This window comes from Buteo buteo, chromosome Z, assembly GCF_964188355.1.
Source record: "Buteo buteo chromosome Z, bButBut1.hap1.1, whole genome shotgun sequence".
NCBI classification, from domain to species: Eukaryota; Metazoa; Chordata; class Aves; order Accipitriformes; family Accipitridae; genus Buteo; species Buteo buteo.
In genome coordinates this window covers 76,063,502-76,083,710 of record NC_134204.1, presented here as the reverse complement: position 1 = coordinate 76,083,710, position 20,209 = coordinate 76,063,502, and the positions used below count along the sequence as shown (strand labels likewise).

At 39.5% G+C, this 20,209-nt stretch overlaps 1 protein-coding gene across 3 annotated transcripts in view; it reads right to left on the bottom strand.

Annotated features, from left to right (window-relative positions):
* The window catches only part of SVEP1 (sushi, von Willebrand factor type A, EGF and pentraxin domain containing 1), a 127,858-nt gene that overhangs the window by 62,345 nt on the left and 45,304 nt on the right, over positions 1 to 20,209 (bottom strand). For 2 of the 3 annotated variants that reach the window (XM_075021205.1, XM_075021206.1), the window contains exons 4-13: positions 19,564 to 19,722; positions 19,138 to 19,317; positions 14,231 to 14,410; positions 9,787 to 9,984; positions 7,253 to 7,371; positions 5,701 to 5,830; positions 4,926 to 5,033; positions 4,564 to 4,695; positions 2,986 to 3,180; positions 1,803 to 1,924 (exon numbers count right to left, since the gene is read on the bottom strand). In XM_075021205.1, the coding sequence (XP_074877306.1) occupies positions 1,803 to 1,924; positions 2,986 to 3,180; positions 4,564 to 4,695; positions 4,926 to 5,033; positions 5,701 to 5,830; positions 7,253 to 7,371; positions 9,787 to 9,984; positions 14,231 to 14,410; positions 19,138 to 19,317; positions 19,564 to 19,722 (1,523 nt within the window). The remainder of the gene's footprint in view (positions 1 to 1,802; positions 1,925 to 2,985; positions 3,181 to 4,563; positions 4,696 to 4,925; positions 5,034 to 5,700; positions 5,831 to 7,252; positions 7,372 to 9,786; positions 9,985 to 14,230; positions 14,411 to 19,137; positions 19,318 to 19,563; positions 19,723 to 20,209) is intronic. The other variant, XM_075021207.1, reaches the window with a different exon arrangement.

Sequence of the window (20,209 nt, the reverse complement as noted above, 5' to 3'; positions counted from 1 at the left end):
TTTTTACAAGAGAAGATGTCCATTCAGTTAACCACACTTGCACGTGAAACCCCAAAATACAGAAACAAGTCCAGGCTTGTTTCTCTCTGCTGAAGATGACAGGAGAGCTCACACCTTTGAAAACATCTGTGGTTTTTCCAGCTATGTAACTTGTAATTCTGTCAGGTTTACAACAATGCTGTCACTTTTTTTCTAGCTTTCAAACCTTGTTTCTTAATATCCACCTCTCCCTACCCATGGAGAGGACTCATGCATTCCACTGAGACCTCAGAGGACAGGGAAAATCATTTGAGAAGGACAGAAACCACACAACAGAAAACTTGACAGAAACCTTTCTGGTACTGTTGATTTCTTCTCTCCACAAAAGCAGTGGAGATTAGATAAGAATAGATGAATGCATGATTTTTGATAAAACCTATATTTTTTGCTTTTTCCAGGAAGGTTTCAAGCAAGTTGAGCTCTAGGTTGTGTTTTGGAATTGCTTTGCTTTGTCCATATCAATTTTCATCGGAAAGATGGCTCCTGCTGATTCCTCCCCTGTTTTCGATCTCTGCTAGAATTTCAAATTCTTGGGAATAGGAATAGGCATATTCAAAACAGCCTTCTTGACTGTTTTCCCAGATTGTTGCATTTTGATGTAATTGCCTGGGCAGGTCACTAAGCATTTTTTCCTTATTATCTTTTGTTTGCTGATAGTAATGGTCTAAGCACTGGAACCTAGTGGTAGCTGGCTCTTAGGGGAAAAGAACAGAAATAAAACCAGCCAAGTTTTCTCTACTGGAAGAGAACAAACCTGAAGCAAGGCAAGACAACAACAGATATTTAGGTCCAAGTGTCAGAGATTGCATGAAGCGTTATGTAAGTTTTCAGCCATTTGACAAAGGCTACTGACATACATTGCAAAGTTGCAGGAGTTTGTCCATTAGCTAGCTGTATGTGCTAATAATGCTTTTTAGTTAGTAGAGAAGCTTTTAGCATATGGGCCTTGTCCTGCAAAAAATCTGTAAATGCCCAGTGTCTTCTTCTGGCACAATGCTATCCCACTAGGCCTGGACATCCACTCCTGAGACCACAATTCAAAGTCCTGCTGCTTCTACTTTATAGCTAAGGTCAGACTTGTGGCTTAAGAGGGGAAATTGTGATACTGAAGTGGAAAGCAAGAGACACAGTAGAGAAGGAACATGCTTCCCCTTCAAGTTCAGTGCGTTGCATTCTTAATGATAAGAGTGAGAACTCAGCAACTCAAGAAATCTGAGCAAATTATTTAAATCACTACTACTGGATTTAAGTGCCTGGACTTAGGCACTAAATGTGGAATTTATCTATTTTTCTACATGTATATTAATTTATATTATATGGATATATGTTATACATATTCTATATAAAATATATTTTATATTATTTATATTTATACATTCATATTATTAGAATGTATTTTATAATCACATCCAACTTTCAAAAAGAACCCTGAAGTTAGGGGACAATTGACTAGGGTTTTCAAAACTGCATAGGTTCTCTTTGGAAGCCTACTGAAAATCTTTGAGTGCCTGGACCTTAAGCTACTTGGAAACTTCTATAAATTCTGTCCCCTGTAACTCCACATTGAAGACTGAACTGAATTACATTAAAATGCCAGTGAATCATCTTTATTTTTAAAGGAGACTTGTCATCTTCTGAAAAAGCACATATTTCCTTTATGGGTTTCTGTTGTATTTTCCTAGTATGAAATTAGCTGGGAGAAGTAACAATGAGGTACATTTTTTAAAAAGTATGTAAAAAGAAGCAGTATTTTACTAACCCACCATTTTACCAAGCGCAGTCTGGAATGCATCAGTAAAGCTATTTAGAAGATTGTTGTCATCACATTGTGTTGCTCTGTAAAGCATCTCAAAGGATTTGAACCCATGGTTTGCAAAACGATTTACTGAAAAATGTTGGAAAAATAAACTTTTAGTGGTCAGTGCAAGAGTTTCAGAACTAAAAGCAAGGTTGTTCAGGCTAAAACTGGAATACACTAAGCATTGTCTTTAAAACAGCAATCTAAATTCCCAGTGTTGTACACATGAAAATGGATCACTCATACTTCAGCCAATGCAGTTGAATTGGCAGGCACCAAATTTATTGGGAAAGCTAACAAACATAAAAAAAAGTTGTGTCACTTATTTCAGTGTTTTCTTAATGGAAGAAATCTGTCAGCTGTCAATTAAACTCTCTACTTACTTTTTACTGAGAGAGAAGCAATAAATATTAGAAGTCCCATTACTAATGCTGTTAGGCTGAATATGAAAAATTCTCATCCAGAATCTAAGCAAATCAAAGTTCCTAAGTGTCCAAGTTACGGATTTTGAATTGATAAGATAGCTCTGAAACATAACTCTCATTTGCTCATACCTAAACACTGCTCTTATTTGCTGAAACCAAGAAATCCACTCGGATGGAAGTGGATGCAACATGGTGCCAAGATGGGCTTCATATGTAGCTCTAATACATTTGCTATTAAAATGTCACCAAAGCTGGGAAATTCCACAGCTGAAGTTTTGCATGTGTTCATCTCAAAGAAAATACATAAATGCTTCACATTTGGTGATAATTAGATATGTAAGTACAGCATGCAGTGTGCATTCGGACCAGTAAACTGCAAATACTGTTGAAATTCCTATTGAAAAGACAGGATTTGTAAACAAACTGTTTCAAATACCAGTTCAAAATAATGACAGACCTTGTCTACTTTGCCATCTTTGCTATTTTGTGATTCCCAGATTCAAATTCACTGCTATTTTTGTGTTTTAGACAGCTTCTGAAATAAAACATTTAGGGACTTCCAGGCATTCTTTCACAATATTTGTAACAATTTGGAGGCAGAGGACAAAGAAGATTCGTTACCATTGAATAGAAGTCATAATTTCTAAAATATTTTCATTTACTTCCTCATTAAACATAGTGTTTGATGAATTGCAGATTCATTTTAGTAACAGTAAGACTTACAAGAGCAGCCAGGCCACTCTGCAGAGTAAGGTGGCTTCCAGACACCATCCTCATATGCACAATAGTAGTTTTCACTTGATCCTTCTGAAAAGCTATAACCCTCTGCACAGTGCAATGTGCAATTAACTCCTGCTTCATCTGATGTGCATGTAAAATCACCATTCACAGGCTCAAAGGAGATTTCGCAGGGAGAACCTATGAAAAATACGAAGTTTTATATGTTGATGAATGTGGTGAAGTAAGCAAGCACACAGGAAAACAGTACTGATAGGATTTCTAAAAGTACTTAGTATCAACCTGATCTTGCTTCTGTTGAAGTCTGTGGAAGTATTATTTGGTAATTCCATAAAGGCAGGGTCAAGCTACTGCTAAGTTGTTATCAAACTGTGCCACTGGAATTTGAAATGCAGAAAAATGGAGACTTAAAAAAATTTGTGATACATATGAGAATTTAAAAAACTCAGAAATGCAAGACCCAAACCCTTCTGTACTTCTTCTGCAAAGGTGCATGCTCAAGCATGTACTTACTAAAATAACACAAAACATTAAACTAAATTTTTACATGAACTTTCATACAATGAATTCTAGTAAACAATATTACATCTTGAACCCTGAAACTAAACTTTATCCATTCTGCACTACTGCAACAACACATAGACTTGTCAGAATCATCTTAGGAGGGACTGACTGTAAAACCTCAGTTATGTTTTATTTTACAGGCCAATTGTGAAGGAGATTATGAATGTCTGAAAATATTATGTAACAAACACTGAACCACAAAAAGTCTGAGGTGGTGTAGAACTTGAAATAATGACAATTCTAAGCACTGGCTTGTTCTTGCTAAGATTTACAGCATTTCAGAAGTTAGCACACAAGTTTGCAACTTTCCTTTTTCTAAAAGCTATAACCAAAATTCCCGTCTACATGATTTTAAATTCTCTCTTCACTAGCAGATTTTTTTGTACAGATGTCCAACTGAGACATAAGCACTAGAGAGCAGAGATCAAGTAGAATTTTCATCCTTAATACTTTATCTGCTGAATTATTGTTTGGCCTTTAAAGAAGAAAGTGAACTGTGGGGAAAAGGTGTCTACACAATAAACACAAATGCACCAGTATATCTATAGGTACAGAAAACTTCTAAAATCTAAAGAGTGTTCTTGTATCTGCTACAATATTTGTAGGTCATTACAGAAATATTTCCATAAAGTTTTCCTTTTTAAGTATGGATTTGAAGTAAGACTTCAGTAACATCTATTAATTCATTTCATGTGGTAACTGTCACTGAGAAAAAAATGGATTACCTTAAGTTTTAATCCTTAATGGATCATAATTCCAGTGCTTTTACACCTAATTTGAAGTCATAGGACCAAATTCACTGCTGTGGTTCTTCAGTCTTAGACAATTTATTCATTGGTACTAACAAATATCCTAACTGCCTTCAAGTTACTCCAACATCAAATGGGAGTAACTAGAAGAAAAAGTGGAGACTATATGAAAAAGTGGAGTAGCATTGCATTCTTTATGATATTCAGTTAAAACAATGCCGTACCTGACCAGAAGATTAAGACAACAAACCTTTGATGATAATGTGGATCTCACATGTCCTGTTATTGCCAGAGGGATCCACAGCTGTGTACTGAACTGTTGTTTCTCCTTTAGGAAAGAGATCCCCAGGTGCATGACTCCTAGTAACAGTCAGTGGAGCACCTAGGAGAGTTAAAAGACAACCTAAAACATCAATGAGTAAAAGAGGGTTGCTCACACTATTGACAAACGGAGAAGGAAATGGCAGCACATCTTCCAAATTATATGTTCTTAAAAATAAGTAAGTAAAAAACCCCTCAAAAAATTCTAAACACTAAGGGATCAAGAGTGAACAGGTTGGAGTTCCCTAGCCTTCCACTGTTTTGTGCATGTTTTGGGGTGCACTATCTCACCTGAATTGTCTGAAAATTGTGGTTCTTCCCATGTTGCTGGATACTCATTCTCCACTGCTTCCATGGGTGGTGGAGACCTGCATCTGTCAATTACAGGAGGTTCTGCATCTGCAGAATTTGAATGGATGGCATGACATTAGCTTACTGAACTGCTGCCACACTCAAATGAAATCTATCATCATCCGAAGTCAGGCAAACAGCAGTTTTAAGTTCACATCAGAAGATACAACAAGGTTAGGTGCACACTTGTAAGCTTCTGCAACTGGTAGATGTTGAGGGAATGGACAAGACTAATTCTTCCACTGAACTCATGGTTTCTGCATTCTGTTTGATTTCTACAGAGCAAACCTTGTTTAACAGGACTGCTGAATAACACAACTGTCTGACAGAAATATTTCAACAATGATTTGCATCAGCAGTGTGCAGAAACCTTGGAAATTTTGTTGGGAATCTTTCAAGAAAAATAAAAAGATATAGATGATGAAGGCAATAAGTGACAACACAATAAAGCATTTAATCTGTCAGTATGAGGAGAAATTTTAACATTCAGAATGAACAAAAGACCAAAACACCACCCAAACTGAACACTGGGGAGCAATGACTGCACACTATGCAAACTGTGACCCAAGATCAGAAAAGCTTATGGAGATGATATTACTCCTGGGCTTATACCTGCACACATAAAGGCCACAGTGACTCACAGACTCTTTCTGCACATAGTTAGAAGGTTTCAACCACGACAGTCTCTTGCCCAGAGATTTTTACCAGCACTTACCAATAACCTTGACACTGAATGTACAGCTTGCCTCATTGCCCGACTTATCAGCCGCTGTGTAAGTAATGGCAACTTCGCCAATTGGGAGAAGAAACGGTGGTATGAAAGCTGGGGTAACGTGAACTGAGACCTTTTATAGGAAAACACTTGTTATTTAAAAAACAAAGCTGGTTAGTAATCATGATACTCATGTTTCAAGAAATGGCCACAAAATGGTACCCTCAATGTCAAGCCTACTCATTCCTAAAGCAAACAGCCTCTTCAAGTAATGAGGCCAACTTTGTAACAGAGTACTCTGTTGCCCTTTTCAAGACTGCCTTCTTTATAGCAACAGGGATTTACTCAGTCAGGGCTTGGACCCTGACCTGCTGCAATTTACTGCTGTGCATTAAGAAAACTCAAGACTCATCTGCCTCACTGCACTGAACACACACTATGCCAGCTCAGAACCTGCTTTGTCTGCAGTTCAGCTCTCCAGCTGCAAGGGCAGCAGACTTGGGAGATGAGTGGAGCAGACAGTTTTGGGCTGTAAGTACTTACATATCCAGTTTTAATCTACATATGTTTATGAGTCAATAGCTCACAGATGCTTCAAAACATTCTGGTGTGGCAAAGGAACCCTGCATTTGGAGTAAATGACGCTTACATGCTGTCTATGGCTCTTTCATATGGGTTAGAAATGTTGTACGGAACTTCTCTTCAAAAGAACTGGTTTCATGTGAACAAAACAGTTAATCTGACAACTGTGCTTTGACAAACCAGTTACAACTAAGAGCTAAGGCACTTGACTTCTACAATGAATGACCCTGTGTCAGCAGAGCTACAGTACCTGACCATGGCTGTGTGAACTTAAACCTCTTTTATTGGGATAGCTCACAGTTTCCAAGTGCAAAAAACTCCTGTGTTTGCAGCAAATTAAAAGCATGCACACAGAGTCACTATTCCTCTGCTGACTCATGATAAAACATTCAGTTGCTGTAACTTGATCATGTCTGAGTCTGTAGGAAACATTACTCTTTATGAAACGGCTCTGGAACAAGTTTTCCTTTTAACTCCATTTTCAGATCTCTGATACCCATAGTAGCCAAAGGCCCATATCTGAACCTTGCATCGGATAGGAAAATGAGGTTTTTCTTTCGCACTTGGGAAGCTGAAACGAGTTTTTACTTATCATAGTGTGTTCTTGTTAGCCTTTTAGATTAATGAACCGGTTTGCTTCCTTCTGAGAAGAGTTTATTAAACTTCTTCACATTCTAAGAGCTCATTTTTAAAGCAGCTGTCTCCATCTTATAAACAAGGGCACATTCTTTCTTTTGACCACATAAATTAACCATATGAGATTTCATGCACTTAAACACCATGCAGAGTCCTGTGACTGCATAACCCTAACCAAGACAGAAAATGCTAAGTTCTCAAGATAAAAACTTTTCAGAAGATTTTTCTTCTACTCCTGTTTATCAGAAGAAATAAATTCTAGTGGATCATAAAACCAATTTGAAACAGCTAGCTATAGAAAGACTGCCTCCAGTCAAATGCATAGATTTTAACTTGCCTCATCGCCAGAGTTATCCTCAGCTGTTGGTACCTGCCAGCTGATATTAGCAGAGTTATGATGTTCCAGAGTCTCAGTCTCAATATTTTCTGGACAGTGGATCCGCGGAGCTTCAATATCTGATCCAGAAGAAGACAAACTGGTTTTATATGTGGGATTATAGAAATAAAACCTCTAGAATGGTTAGACTTCAACTTGTTATAATCACTGGTTTCTGTGTTGCCTGGAATATAAATGCACATAGTTTTGCAAACTTCCTGTCTCTGTCCCTTTTTAATTCTTGCATACAGGCTTACACATAAACAGTAAATTCTCCAGGGGAAGGGACTATTTTTTGCTGTATTTTTGTACATCACTGAGCATAATGAGACTCTGGTTTCTACATGCAACCATTCAAGAAATGAATAAAACAGAATGAATTTGTTTCTCTTATTGTTCATCCATTCATTACACACATATACTCATTAAGAAGGAATGGCTTCTCTATCCTTTCAGTGCCCACATGCATGACACATACAGATGAAAACACTTGTTTCTGATAATCAGTGACTTAAATTTAAAAAAAAAAAAAGTATTTGTGACATGATATATATACTACAAACAAGACAGTAGTGACACTCAAATTCCCTGGAGCATGGTGTGCAACCGACTTGAAAAGAAACAATGGCAAGATTTCTGGCACCAGCTCCTGGAAATGTTCCTTAATAAACTCCTGCTACAAATTATTATGTAGGACAAATGGAGTCTTCTTGTGACATATGTGACAATGCTGGATGGTTTCAAAGGACTGGTGGCACAATATGGGTAATGACACCACCAACATTTAAGCCTCAAGCTTCTCTGACAAAGTACTTCTTCAGTTCCCTGGCACAGGGCCTCCCAAAACATTTGTGGTCAGGTTATTTTATTGCTGTAGTGTTGTTTGATAAACGGTCTCTAGACTCATGAGACAAGGACACATTCAGCTCTGAACTCATGTATACCCAGGAGGCTTTAAAACAACTCAGAACTGATAGCATTTATATTTTTATTACTAAATAGTTCCAGTAAAGACATAACTCAGGCAATTAAACCTCTGTAATTAAAAGTACAAAGCAATAAATACAAGGGATTTTGCCTTCCTCTGAACTCATTCTGATGAAAACTTTATTAGAATTGCACTCTTTTAACTAACTACCACTTATGATTCACACTCCCCTGACCACAGCCTTCAGGCTGATGCAAATTCCATTTAAAAGTGAAATTCTGTAAAAAGACTAATAAGTAAGTCAGAAAGAAAATTACTATTTTGAACTGGCCAGATATGTTGGCAGCAAAATAGAGAGAGACAATAACAAGAATGAAAGCAATTGAAATGCAACTGTTCATTTTTACTACAGAGGAATAACCTTCAGAGTTTCTTGGTGCCTCTTATTTTATGGTTTTATGTACTCGTAATATCTAAAAGCTTGAACCCAAGCCATGCTGCTTTATCTTGATCCAAACACTTCAGCTTGTAGCCTTGCACTAGGATCCTCAAATATTAAAAATTGTGGTTTGGCACAGGTTTATACAAAAGATTCAGAGAAACCATGTGGTACGTCAGAGAGTGGGAAATAATACATTTAAAGAGAGGGATAAAATCTTCCTGGCCATTACAGAGAAAAAAGTTCCCACCTCAGTCTCTGTAGTGACCTGGCATGATGACTGCCATAACTGCTTTCTGTACTGTTCTTTCATTCAGTGGCTGGAGAGGGCCCCAGTTTGGGATGGAATTGTTAGTTCTAGGAGCACAATAGTTCATGAAGAGGTGAATAGCATATTCCCAGACAAACTCCACTTTCGCTTGTATCCTCCTATAATCCAAAGCCAAACTCCTTCCAACTCAGTGTGCATGTGTGTAAGGGAATAAATAACATTTCTAGAAGAGGTGGGTAAACATGGCAGAACCATACTCAAATGCATGTAACCATCTTCTGCCCGTCTTTACACTCTGTGCACTTGTGTCAGCCAATGTTGGCCTTAACTCTTGCACTCTGTTGCTCAGAGCATGTCAACAGCCATAGTCAGTTCAAAGACAATGAAAATGAACCAACCCTCTATAGTCTGTCTATCAGCCAGGGTTTACAGAGTGTTTATAGTCTTGCTCTGACTACAGGGCTTACATAAACCTGTGCTAAACCAGTAACAGTAACAAGTTATTTAGTCTATTGTTAGGAATCTTTCACTTCTACTTTGAAATTTCAAATTTACCTGCACACCAGGCCTTTTAGCAGGCAGCTTCCTGACAACAGACTTATGAGATGGATCCCAGGAGAGACAGCTGATGATGAGCACTGTAAGATGGCACTCAAGCAACCTCTGAACTCCACATTTTTATTACAAACTACAGGTAGTTCTGACAGCCAAGCGATAATGGTACAGGCCACACTTCTTACAGACTGTTTAAATCATGCTTTCCCCAGTTCAAACCTGTCCTCACACAGTTACTTGTTGTGTGCTTCCCTCCAATGCTGCACATGCATACACAGAAACGATTTTGGGCTGGTCTCTACCTTTACACAGAGCGTCCTTGATGTTTGCACTCCATCTCCCAAATGAAATGCACCTTAGCTCCTCTCTAGCTCCAGACAAGATGAATCCTTGGGGACAGCTCAGCTGGCACACAGTCCCAGAAATGGCAGGCTCCAGCCCACATCTGGGAGGGAGAACTGTTACACCTGCTGGTTTCTGGAGGATGGGGCAACGCATTTCTACAAGAGACCAGTAGGACATGTCTTTTAAATGACATACATGAAGTATATGTTCAAAAAAATCTGCAAATAAAGTCATATGGCAACTCAGAGGAAACATAAAATACACAGACTTTTTAAGAGTCTGTGTGAGCTATGAGTGTATCAAACCAGTAAGACTTGCTGAAGCTTTGTACTCCAGTGCTGACTGAAGTAAACAGCACCTAGGATATCAGGTCTTCTGCTTTCTTGCTCATGCTTGACTGGGACAGAAACACGGTATTTTTCATGTGGCTCCACTGTATCTTACTCTGTTTTGTTTTCTTTTTTGTCTTTACAATGTCATCTTTCATGGTTGCTTTGTAACTGCATTCCCTTGCCTTCTATGGAAACCAGACCTTCATAGCAGAAGAGAGTTAATTTCTATCTGTTGCCTCCTACAGCTTTTATACTGTCTCTTGAAATAAAAATGAGAGAAGAGAAAGGACACCCTGCCACGAGCTCACTGTAGGTTACGTACATAGCATCTGATTTTGCCTACCACATTCCAAACCGAATGAAATTTGGCTTGGTCTTGACTGTGTTCAAATGCAGACACAAAGACTTGGTGACCATAAGCTGCAGCTGACCTTCTCTGTAATGTCAGGAAGAGCTGATGGCTGCTTAAAGGCTTAAAATGGAAGTTTTGAACTATTTTATTACTAGAATTCACTACAAATTCTGAAGACCATTCACATCAAAGTGTAAACTTTCAAAAACCACAATGTGTGCAAACAGATTCAATTGTCACAAAAGCTTTTTTCATTTTTGAGCTGTTGTTTCTACCATGTGAGGCAAGGAATGTTATCTTTACTTGAAACATGGAGGAATTAACAAACAGGGGAAGAAGGGGTGTCCGATGAATGGCATCCATAGACTTTCAGTAATGTTTCTTACAACAGATAATAGACAAACACACATGAAAAATGCTTCATTATTTATAGCCAATGAGAAGACTTGTAGCTCATTAGCTAGTCAGTAAGAAAGCAGACAGGTCTTTACATAAAGGGCACACAAAGAACAACCCAACCCAGCTACAGAAGGGAAAGCTCTGTTCATCCCTTAGCAATCCCTTAACGACACAGAAGTGATTCACATTCAGAACGCTTCATATCCCTTTCCTCTCCTCTCCCAAAATATGCAGTGAGTAACTGAAAACTGGTTCTTCTGCATGAAACAAAATTTAAAAGAGTTTAAGTGTCCTAAGTATTTCCTGCCTTTAAACCCTCAATACTGAAATTGTGTTTAAAGTCCAAGCAATTAATAACCGCACTTCATTTCAACAGGATGCAAAGATTAAAAATGTTAACACTTTTGTTCACTTCAGGCAGACACTGTTGGCTATGCAATGTAAAACAACTCCATCAGAAGAAAAACCCCAAACCCTAACTTTTGGTTGCTCACCACAGGAAGTTAACTGACAAACAGCAGAAAGATCAGAAATGGGAAAAAAAAATGTTTGAAAAGACAAGCTAAAAGCATTAAAATGTATACTACTCAAGGAACAAGTAGAAGACAGGCTGTGAAATGCATAAGCATGAAAACCAGAGAAAACTGCAGCTCTATGGGAAGCACTAACAGCTCTCCTGATTGAGACGCTTCCAACTATACTAGCAAAATCCTAGTAGAGCACAATCCTGAAACATCTGACAAACATTCAGGATAACCTTTGGTGTATCTAGCCCGAGGGAATCTCTTTTAAGTAGGACAGGTTTTTACGAGGAAAAAAACCAACCCTGTAATAGTGTTGTTTAGCTTTTTTATCTCTGCTCAGTTCCAGAATTTCATCAAGCTGACCCAGGAAGACTGGACTTCATGAGGAGCAAGAGCAATATCCATGATATTACTAATATGGATAGAGAATTAAAAGAGAGAGAGGAAAAAAGCACTTCTAATGAGAGACAAGAATCTGCTTTTGTCTGCAACTGCCTGTGGTGAACCACAACACTGTATTATAATTCTTAACATCAGCAAATCGCGCCTTTTTCCTTCAACCCCTTTGCAAACACAATGTTTCAGGGAAAGAATTGGCCAACTGCAATTACAAGTGTGGCGTAGTAATTCTTTCAACACTAGGTGGCATCAACACCCTGGATGCCATCTGTATTTTCACCTTTCTTCACTAAACCTTGAACAAAGCAATGCATCTTGCAAAATTCATTAAATTAAACGTGCTGGATATTAATCTCTTGCCAACTGGGAAGGAAACACAAGACTGTGGAAATTTTTTTTTCAAATTGGACGAATGACAAAGCTTCCCTTTTCAGCAATATTTTGTTTGTAAGCCATCTATAATACATGTAACCTACTCAAAAGTAACTAATTGCTAACAGCACCTTTCATGAAAAACATAAAAATTTAAAACATATGCAATAGTCAAATTTGAATTAACTTCCAGTCTCTTGGAAAAAGATGTGTATGACAACAGACCCCACAGAAGTGACTTGTAAACAATCCAGGCCACGTTATAGTACAGTGTCAGTTATGGTTACAGGTGGTTGTAGTACAGTCTCAGAGCTAACTTTTAAATATGATTAACTTTGCACTGATGTGAGCTCAAACTGAAAAGCATTCAGAAAAAGAGCTAGGAGAGCACCCCGAGGTCCAAGAAATCTGTTTCAAGGTAAGAGACTGAACCCAATTCCACTTCATTTTTCTAACAGGAGGGTAGGAAATTAATAAATCATCAATTACAAATGTCTAAATACAGCAGGATTTCTGGTATCTTTTATGCAGCAGATAATGAATAACAGTTAGGAGCTATTCATACTAAAAATAAATGAAGAATACCTCCATGATAATGATGAACATTCAGAAAATGAGTACAAAGGGTAGTTTCTGAGGAGGACACGGTATTAGTCTTCTGATTTGCATCCTTCCCCGAATAGAACTCCACACATCTATATTGAACAAGGATCTCAGCAAGCTTGTTCTAAACACCAGTAACAAGAAGCAACACAGATGTCTTCCAGCTAACACTCTACCCTCTGTGACGATCAAAGGTAACTTTTCTACTGGATTTTCAGACTCAGCAAAAATAAGCTATTACCATGGGTAATCCAGGAATGGAGGCAATATTGCATGGTGTGAAGAAATCTTCTGATACAGAGTAGAGCTGGATTTTAATAATCAAAATGCTAAGCTAGGAAGGATGAATTCAACTGATGAATACAATTAATCTTCCAATTATAATCTTCCAACAGGATTTCAGGGTCCCTTCTTTTGAAGTTAATTGAAGTTCTTCCACTGACTTCAACAGAAGAAAGATTAGGATCTCTTAACAAACTCTCTGGATAAATTAATACTTGTGGATTATTTTCATAATTTTAGACAACATATCTACAGTTAGAAATTTATTCTTGTCTCATGCAAACTCCACATTTTTAAGGCTGCAGTAGAACAGTAAAAAATAGCCACAGGTTCAAGCCAAATCACCCTACTGGCATCACATTTACCAGACCCAGGTGACATATAGTTCACCCTGACTTTAGGGAGCACTGGATCAGCTTCTGAATTGCTGGACTTTAAGCTTGTGGGATTTTTTTGCAGTCTACCCTTGGAAGTGTTTCAACCATATTTCTTCTTCCTCTTACCTTTCTAAGTTAATTTAGTATCTTTCACTAGTCCTAAATGGTTACTTCTGAAATCTACAATCCGTTATTTCTGGAACAGCAATATATGCTTACCTATCCCTGCACAGCTGGTGTGACCTCTGAATCCTGACTCAGAGTTGCTTGGTCCCTAACGTGCCTAAACTCTTACTTCCTACTGGGAGTTCAGCAAAAGTGACAACCACAACTACTAATTACATCTCTACTCGGCACTCACAGTGCCTGGCTCACATACCTTAGTCCTTGTATGAAGGTCATCTTTAGCTTTAAGATGGTAACTCAAACCCCTGGTTCACCTTTAATCTGTAGTATATGCTACAACTTGCATGTTTCCTACAACACATTGTGTTACAGTGTCTTAACAGTCACCAGAAGTAACAACCTTTTAGTTATCAGCTGTCTGTACTGGATTTCCATGATAATCTGTCAACTTTCTCCATTTACAAATTCCTTTGTCACTCCCCAACTCCTAAGACTTCTATAAAACATCCATAGACTAATCCTCATTCCTATCTTAGCTTCACCAGATATTAAAATAGGGAGAATTTCTCACTCGTGACAGCATGTCAGAAAAGGCTGCACTCTGACATGAACAGACAGCGTGATCAGATACCTACCCACACACTTTGGCTCCTTTGAATCCCACTGTGAGGTTCCCTGGCAGGTGAGTTTGCTGTTTCCTTCTATTTCATAGCCCTCATTGCAGGTCACAAAACATACTGTCTTATAGGAGATATCAGCTGTTGAACAATTAATGTGTCCATTTTCCGGAGCTCGAAGTTTGGGACATGTTCGAACTGCAAAGGCAAAAAAACCCACCAGTTCACTCTGCAGCACTGAGAATCAGTGGAGTTACACTAGTTTGCCCACGTTTTCAGGGGTAGGACAGCTACTGGCTTGTACACTAGTTACAGTAGTTTGTACAAATTTAGAGAATCGGGTTAGAACAGGGCTGATTTTTTTCAAAGGCTTGATGCCTTCCTCTTCCTGAAACCAAGTCTTACATAGCATGTATGAGGTTGGGCACACACTTCCGAGCTCACCTAAGATCTCATGTAAGTCCAGGCTAGCAAACTAACTGTGTTCAGAAATGTTCCTAGCCATTGAAGGCACCTGGCACATAGTGTGTAGCCTGTGCTAGTAATGTCTGTAAGCCTTCAAAAAAGGACAGCTGCAGGCAAATGGAATCCTGTGGAAAAGTGTGTGTCTTTGGAAGTTTCTAATCCCCCAGCCGTGCCTGCGAGTTCTTTGGGGGATCTCCAACTGGCAGTCTGGTACAGGCTGAGTGCACGCCAGGGAAGAGGCTAAGAGCTTATTAACAGGGCAGATGACAGTGTCCCAGTGCTTAGGAACATTCTCAGGCACTCTGGAGTGTATGTATTGATGTAGACACAGACACATGCGAGCCTCTACATATCAGAAGAGCAGATGGCGGGGGGGGTGGGGAGAGAGACAGTAATACAAGATATTCATGGACAATGGGACCATGAGAGAGGAAAAGGAAAAAATCAGGCTGTAGCTGAGACCCTTTGAGGTGTTGGGCTCCCCATGGAGGCAGTCCTGGCTGCTGCTCAGCATAGAGGCCTTTCTCCTGCCCTGTCTCACAAACACTGCAAGCAGTGAGATGCCAAGGAGAATGCAGTCCTGTGCAGGATGTATGTGCAGAAAGGGAAGTGGGGCATGGAGGGTGATCCTCAGATTGTCTTACAGTTTTGTTACTAAATCCTGATGCTGTAATTTAACACAACGCTACAATGCAATTAAGACTGATCCCAGAAATAGCTGAGTGATAGTACAAAATAAAAAGTAGTAGCACTGGTATGGCCTGGATTTATGTTGTTTCAGTGTCATAACCTCAAGCTCTTCTACAAGGACTTCTTTCCTTTGCATTGCCTCCAGCTCCCCTCCTCTTCAGCCAGTATCTTATGCCCCTGCATTTGCCCCCTTGCTACCCTCTGGACAAGACTGAGCTACATACACAATGCCTGGCCTTTGGGTCCCTTGAACAGCTAAGCTGTACACACCTACTGTCTGGCCATGACTATGTGATGATGATATGTGTATGACAACTGGGTGATAGCAAGCCCAAATGTGTAGATGCCTGCTCGGGTCCTAGTGCATCTTTTGCTTAAATAGTTCATGCCTCTTCAATAACCAGCTACTGATTTTTCACAATCAGTGGAAAACTTGCATGGTTGAAAACCCTGCTCTCAGCTGAAGCTGGCAAATACTGCTCAGTATGTTCGATAGTTACTAGGGGGAGAAAAACACAGAAGGGCAAACAGTGTAACTGCTCAAAAATATAATCAAGAACACTGGGGTTCCCTAAACTCTGTTCTCCCTGGATTGTTTTCCACAGCTTCTGTTGCCCTTGCTGGCAGGAAGGCAAGGTCTGGTGATGGGTGGCTTCAGAGATCTGGACGACTTCTCCACTGTGGTTTGGGATGGCGATTTTACCAACGAACCCATTATCGCTGCCACCAGGTACAAAGCAAACCATGAGCTCCTCTCCAAATGCACTTGAAAGTAAGCCAGCTTGGCAACTTTCTCTCCTTTTCCCAGTAGTTGTTCACTCTGCACACTGATGAGACAGAACACGCCTACAAGTGGACACACAGACTGAACAGATCACCCTCAAACTAATAAATGGACAGATACCCTGAGGACTCTTTCAAACGAAAGCCAGCTGTATAAATGCCAATAACTGCAAGCCCCTCAATGCTACAAAAACCACATGCTAAATAATGTCTTTTTTGAAAACAGCTATAGTGGCACCTGATTGGAAAAAAGCCTGTAGCAAAACCCATGGATATGGATAGGAAAAAAAGAAAGAAAAAAAGCCATTCAAATGCACCTGATATTACCACTGTCTCATATTTACTCTCTGAAGGTACTATTCCTCTTGTGCTTTTGTATACACAGGCATGCTCTAGGAAGTGCATTTAAGAGTGTAAAAAAGATCCTGAAATTTCCATCTTGCAAGATGCACTCTGAGCTTCAGAGCAGCTTCCTAATATGCTGTATCTTAACTGTAGTAGAGTGAGTAAGAAAGGCATTTTTGCAGCTGAATCACACATGCTTTACACAGAAGTGAATAGGCTTTCTCTTTTAAGGTTTCTATGGAAGCCTTTAATACCCAATCTGTGGTAAAAGCAAGCAAATGCTACCAAATTCTACAGCATTACTGAGAAAGCCTGAATGAATTAAGAGCATTGAAGAGGCTCTCAGCAATGTTAATGCGCCTACAGAGAAGGCACTCCCTTTGTCTACCTGGTAAGTCCAGCCACCTCTTCTGGAAGGACTGTATAGCTGTAGTGCTCCTGCTTTCTCAGTGTTTCACCGTTCATGCTTACTCAGTGTCTCAGTATGGTTCTGGCAGAAACCTGTAACTGAGCCTGTGTTATCCTGGCTCCATGCATTAAACACAAAACCATCCTCTTGTCAATAAGGCATCTTCCATGACTAAGAAATATTTCCATAAAGCCAGTGAAAACAACAACAATGGTATATTCTGCTTGCTCTGGGTTTTCTCCTAATACATTTTTCTGGATTAAATACATGCTTTGTAGTTGGTTTTTTCATGGGTCACAGTTAATTGCATGACATGACTGCATTAATCACTTTCCAACACCACAGCAGATTTTAGCTAGCAGAACAGCTAAGGAGTACTTAATGTCAAAATCCAAACCAGTGCAAAGGGATTTTCCTTCACTATCCCTTCCTAATATATGTGATAAAATACTCCTGGGATTAACAAGACAGCTATAAACTGTGCCTTTGATCTTGCTCCCTTTCATAGTCTGAGTAAATTGAGACTAGCAGATCCAGCACATGTAAAGGTAGGATTTTTAATTTTTTTTTTTTTAATTCAAGTGTTCAGTATGATGGAGAATGGCACAAAAAAAAGCACAAATATATCCTTTCAATGCTTTGAAGGATATTAATTCAGCATCAAGACAGTATCTCAAGGCAGACTTTTCCCCCAACTTCCAGACAAATTCCCTGTTAAAGGAAGATCATGCAACAACACGCAACAGGTGAATATTTTTAATGCTCCAGGAAGTTTTCCAAGTACTACAATCTTCCACTTCTCTACAGACAGTGAAGATGAAGGATCCTTTCTTTGTGGCTGACTGCAGCTTTCCCCAAATTTTTTGCACTGGAAGCTACTGTGTGACAGAAGCTTTGACAGGCAGGTGCTCTTTCCCACTATCCCAGTCTACCTGAAGAAGCACGCATCTTCAGTTTATGTTTTGACTGCTGGAAAGTCAATAGCTCTAAGTCTAGCTTCTCAAGATAACCTTATGGTACTGGCCAGCATTTTATTTTCTATTGAAACCTTCCTGCCTTCTGTCACTGGAAGCTATAAAGGAAGACTAAGTTTTCCAGGATTATCTGAAGAAAGTCCTGCAACATAAGCAGAAGTGGACTGCTATATAAGAATGTCCTGAGGAACTCATCTCTAGCTCAGATCCTTCCTTTCAGAACCATGCCTTGCTGTTTCTTTAAGGGCTGCAGTGTTTGCTGTAGTGGCATAAAGTGCTAATGCATCCAAGGATCTGCCCTATCTCTCTCCCTGAACTCAGTGCCAGGGCAAGTTACAGAAGGAGCTGATGACTTCTTATTTACTAGCTTCCACTGCAGCATACTAATGTCAAGTGCATTCAACTCAAGTTAAACATGTTGAACTGCAACATGTGGCTGTTGAGTGAGGGCTGCTACCTGTTTTTTTCAGGCCCTCCGTGGAAGACATACCAGACAGGGCTACATGGGGATGCTGCTCACCTAAATCATCAAGAACCCAACCTCAAGCAGAGACGAGCGATAACAAAGCAAAACTGTGCTCCTATGTACTTCAAAGAGCTCCAGAAATAATGTTTTCCAGGATGGTCTTTCCCATGTCTCCCCCCTATCACACCTTCTGGTTATTTCTTTTTCAGCTGACATTCTCTTACAGTCAACTTCTAGGACACTGCCAGTTGTTTCCTAGTAAAACTCCACTCAAAATTCTTCTGAAGACTGTGCTCAAGGCCCAAGCTTTCCTGTTTTTCATAAGAAGGAACTGTTAAGAAAGCAAAATGTAATTCTTCCATGGTTAATGTCTCCTAACGCCAATGTCCATCTATGCCAGGAGTCTGGTGGATATTCTAAAATACCCATGCAGCAAGGCCTTGTTATGTATTTCGCTACTTGGTAGGTTTGCTGGATTTACATAATGTAGATAAAAAAATTCATAGAAATTGAGTAGAGAGAGGTTTAAGGAAGGAGAGTGTAGATTCCCTTGCAAAAGACTGTCTACCTAGCAAATATTGCTCTGCATTTTCTATTGTAGATGTCTTCCTTCCATTTTAGGAAAGAAGGAAATGGAGTGATTGGAGTGGGAGTTTACCTTTGGAACATTCTTTCACCCATGAGCTAACAGGATCAGATCTGCACGCCCAGCTATGTACTGAGCAGAGAAAACCACTGTTCAGAACAAACTAATCCAACAGAAAAAGACTTTTCAAACACACAACACCCATACCTCTGCAAGTAGCCTCTGATCCAGACCACTGGCCATTGGGCTGACAAAGCCGGATGCTGCTTCCCACGAGATCAAATCCTGCTTTGCATCGGATGCCACAGGCAGCATTAAAGTAATTGTTGCAAACATTCTGGACAAAGTAACCATTTTCAGGGGGCTTCAGTTCAGGGCAGTGAACAACTAAGTAATTAAACAATGACAACAGAGTTATTATGCTAGCTGGATTGCAACAGGCTTCTGAAGGAAAACAATTTTTTTCATTTCCAACTGGACTTGCATCTTGGTACTTTTCATCTTTTGGAATGACACAGAAAATCTTGCATGCAATTTGACATGTCCTTCACAGTGCAAACAGAAATAACAAAATTGTCCCAGCACTGCATTGCGCATTCCAGAGGTATTCTGTTCTTGGATGGAAACACTTACCTTCACAGGTTTGTCCTACAGCATGATAACCCTCCTGGCATGTACAATCCTCAATGGAGGTACTTCCTGGTGGAGAAGTATGATTCTCATCGGGACATGAGGTGCAAGTGCTGATTCCACCTGGTGAACCTTCAGGCTTGTATGTTCCTGGTGGACAAGCTGTTGAGCAAAAGAAAACATGACAGAAAAGACTTCAGGATATCCACCTTTCACAGCTAGCATAATTTTTCAGGTGTTTTGCTTTACTTTTTTACATTATTTTTTTCTACCTCATACATCCAGTGTCACTTAGGGCAGGAGCATTCTCCACTTAAAGTGCTGCAGAGTTCTTACAGGGGTGAACTAAAGCCCACCAAACTCGGTGGAGGTCTCTCCAGTGACTGCCTGGGGACTGAAATTAAGTCCATAATTAATCTTCTTGAAAAGAAGCCCAGTCCCAGAAGACATACCAGATTTTCACTGATAAAACCTGTGCTGACCTCACAAAGACATTCTTGATTTAGAGGTATAAAAAATTAGTTCAGACAAAATCCTTGCCATTCAAAACTACACCAAAGCTTAATGCATACAAATTCTTAGTAACAAGCTAACACAAGCTAACAAAAAACCCTGCCCTTGATTTACACATTATGATTATATATGATCC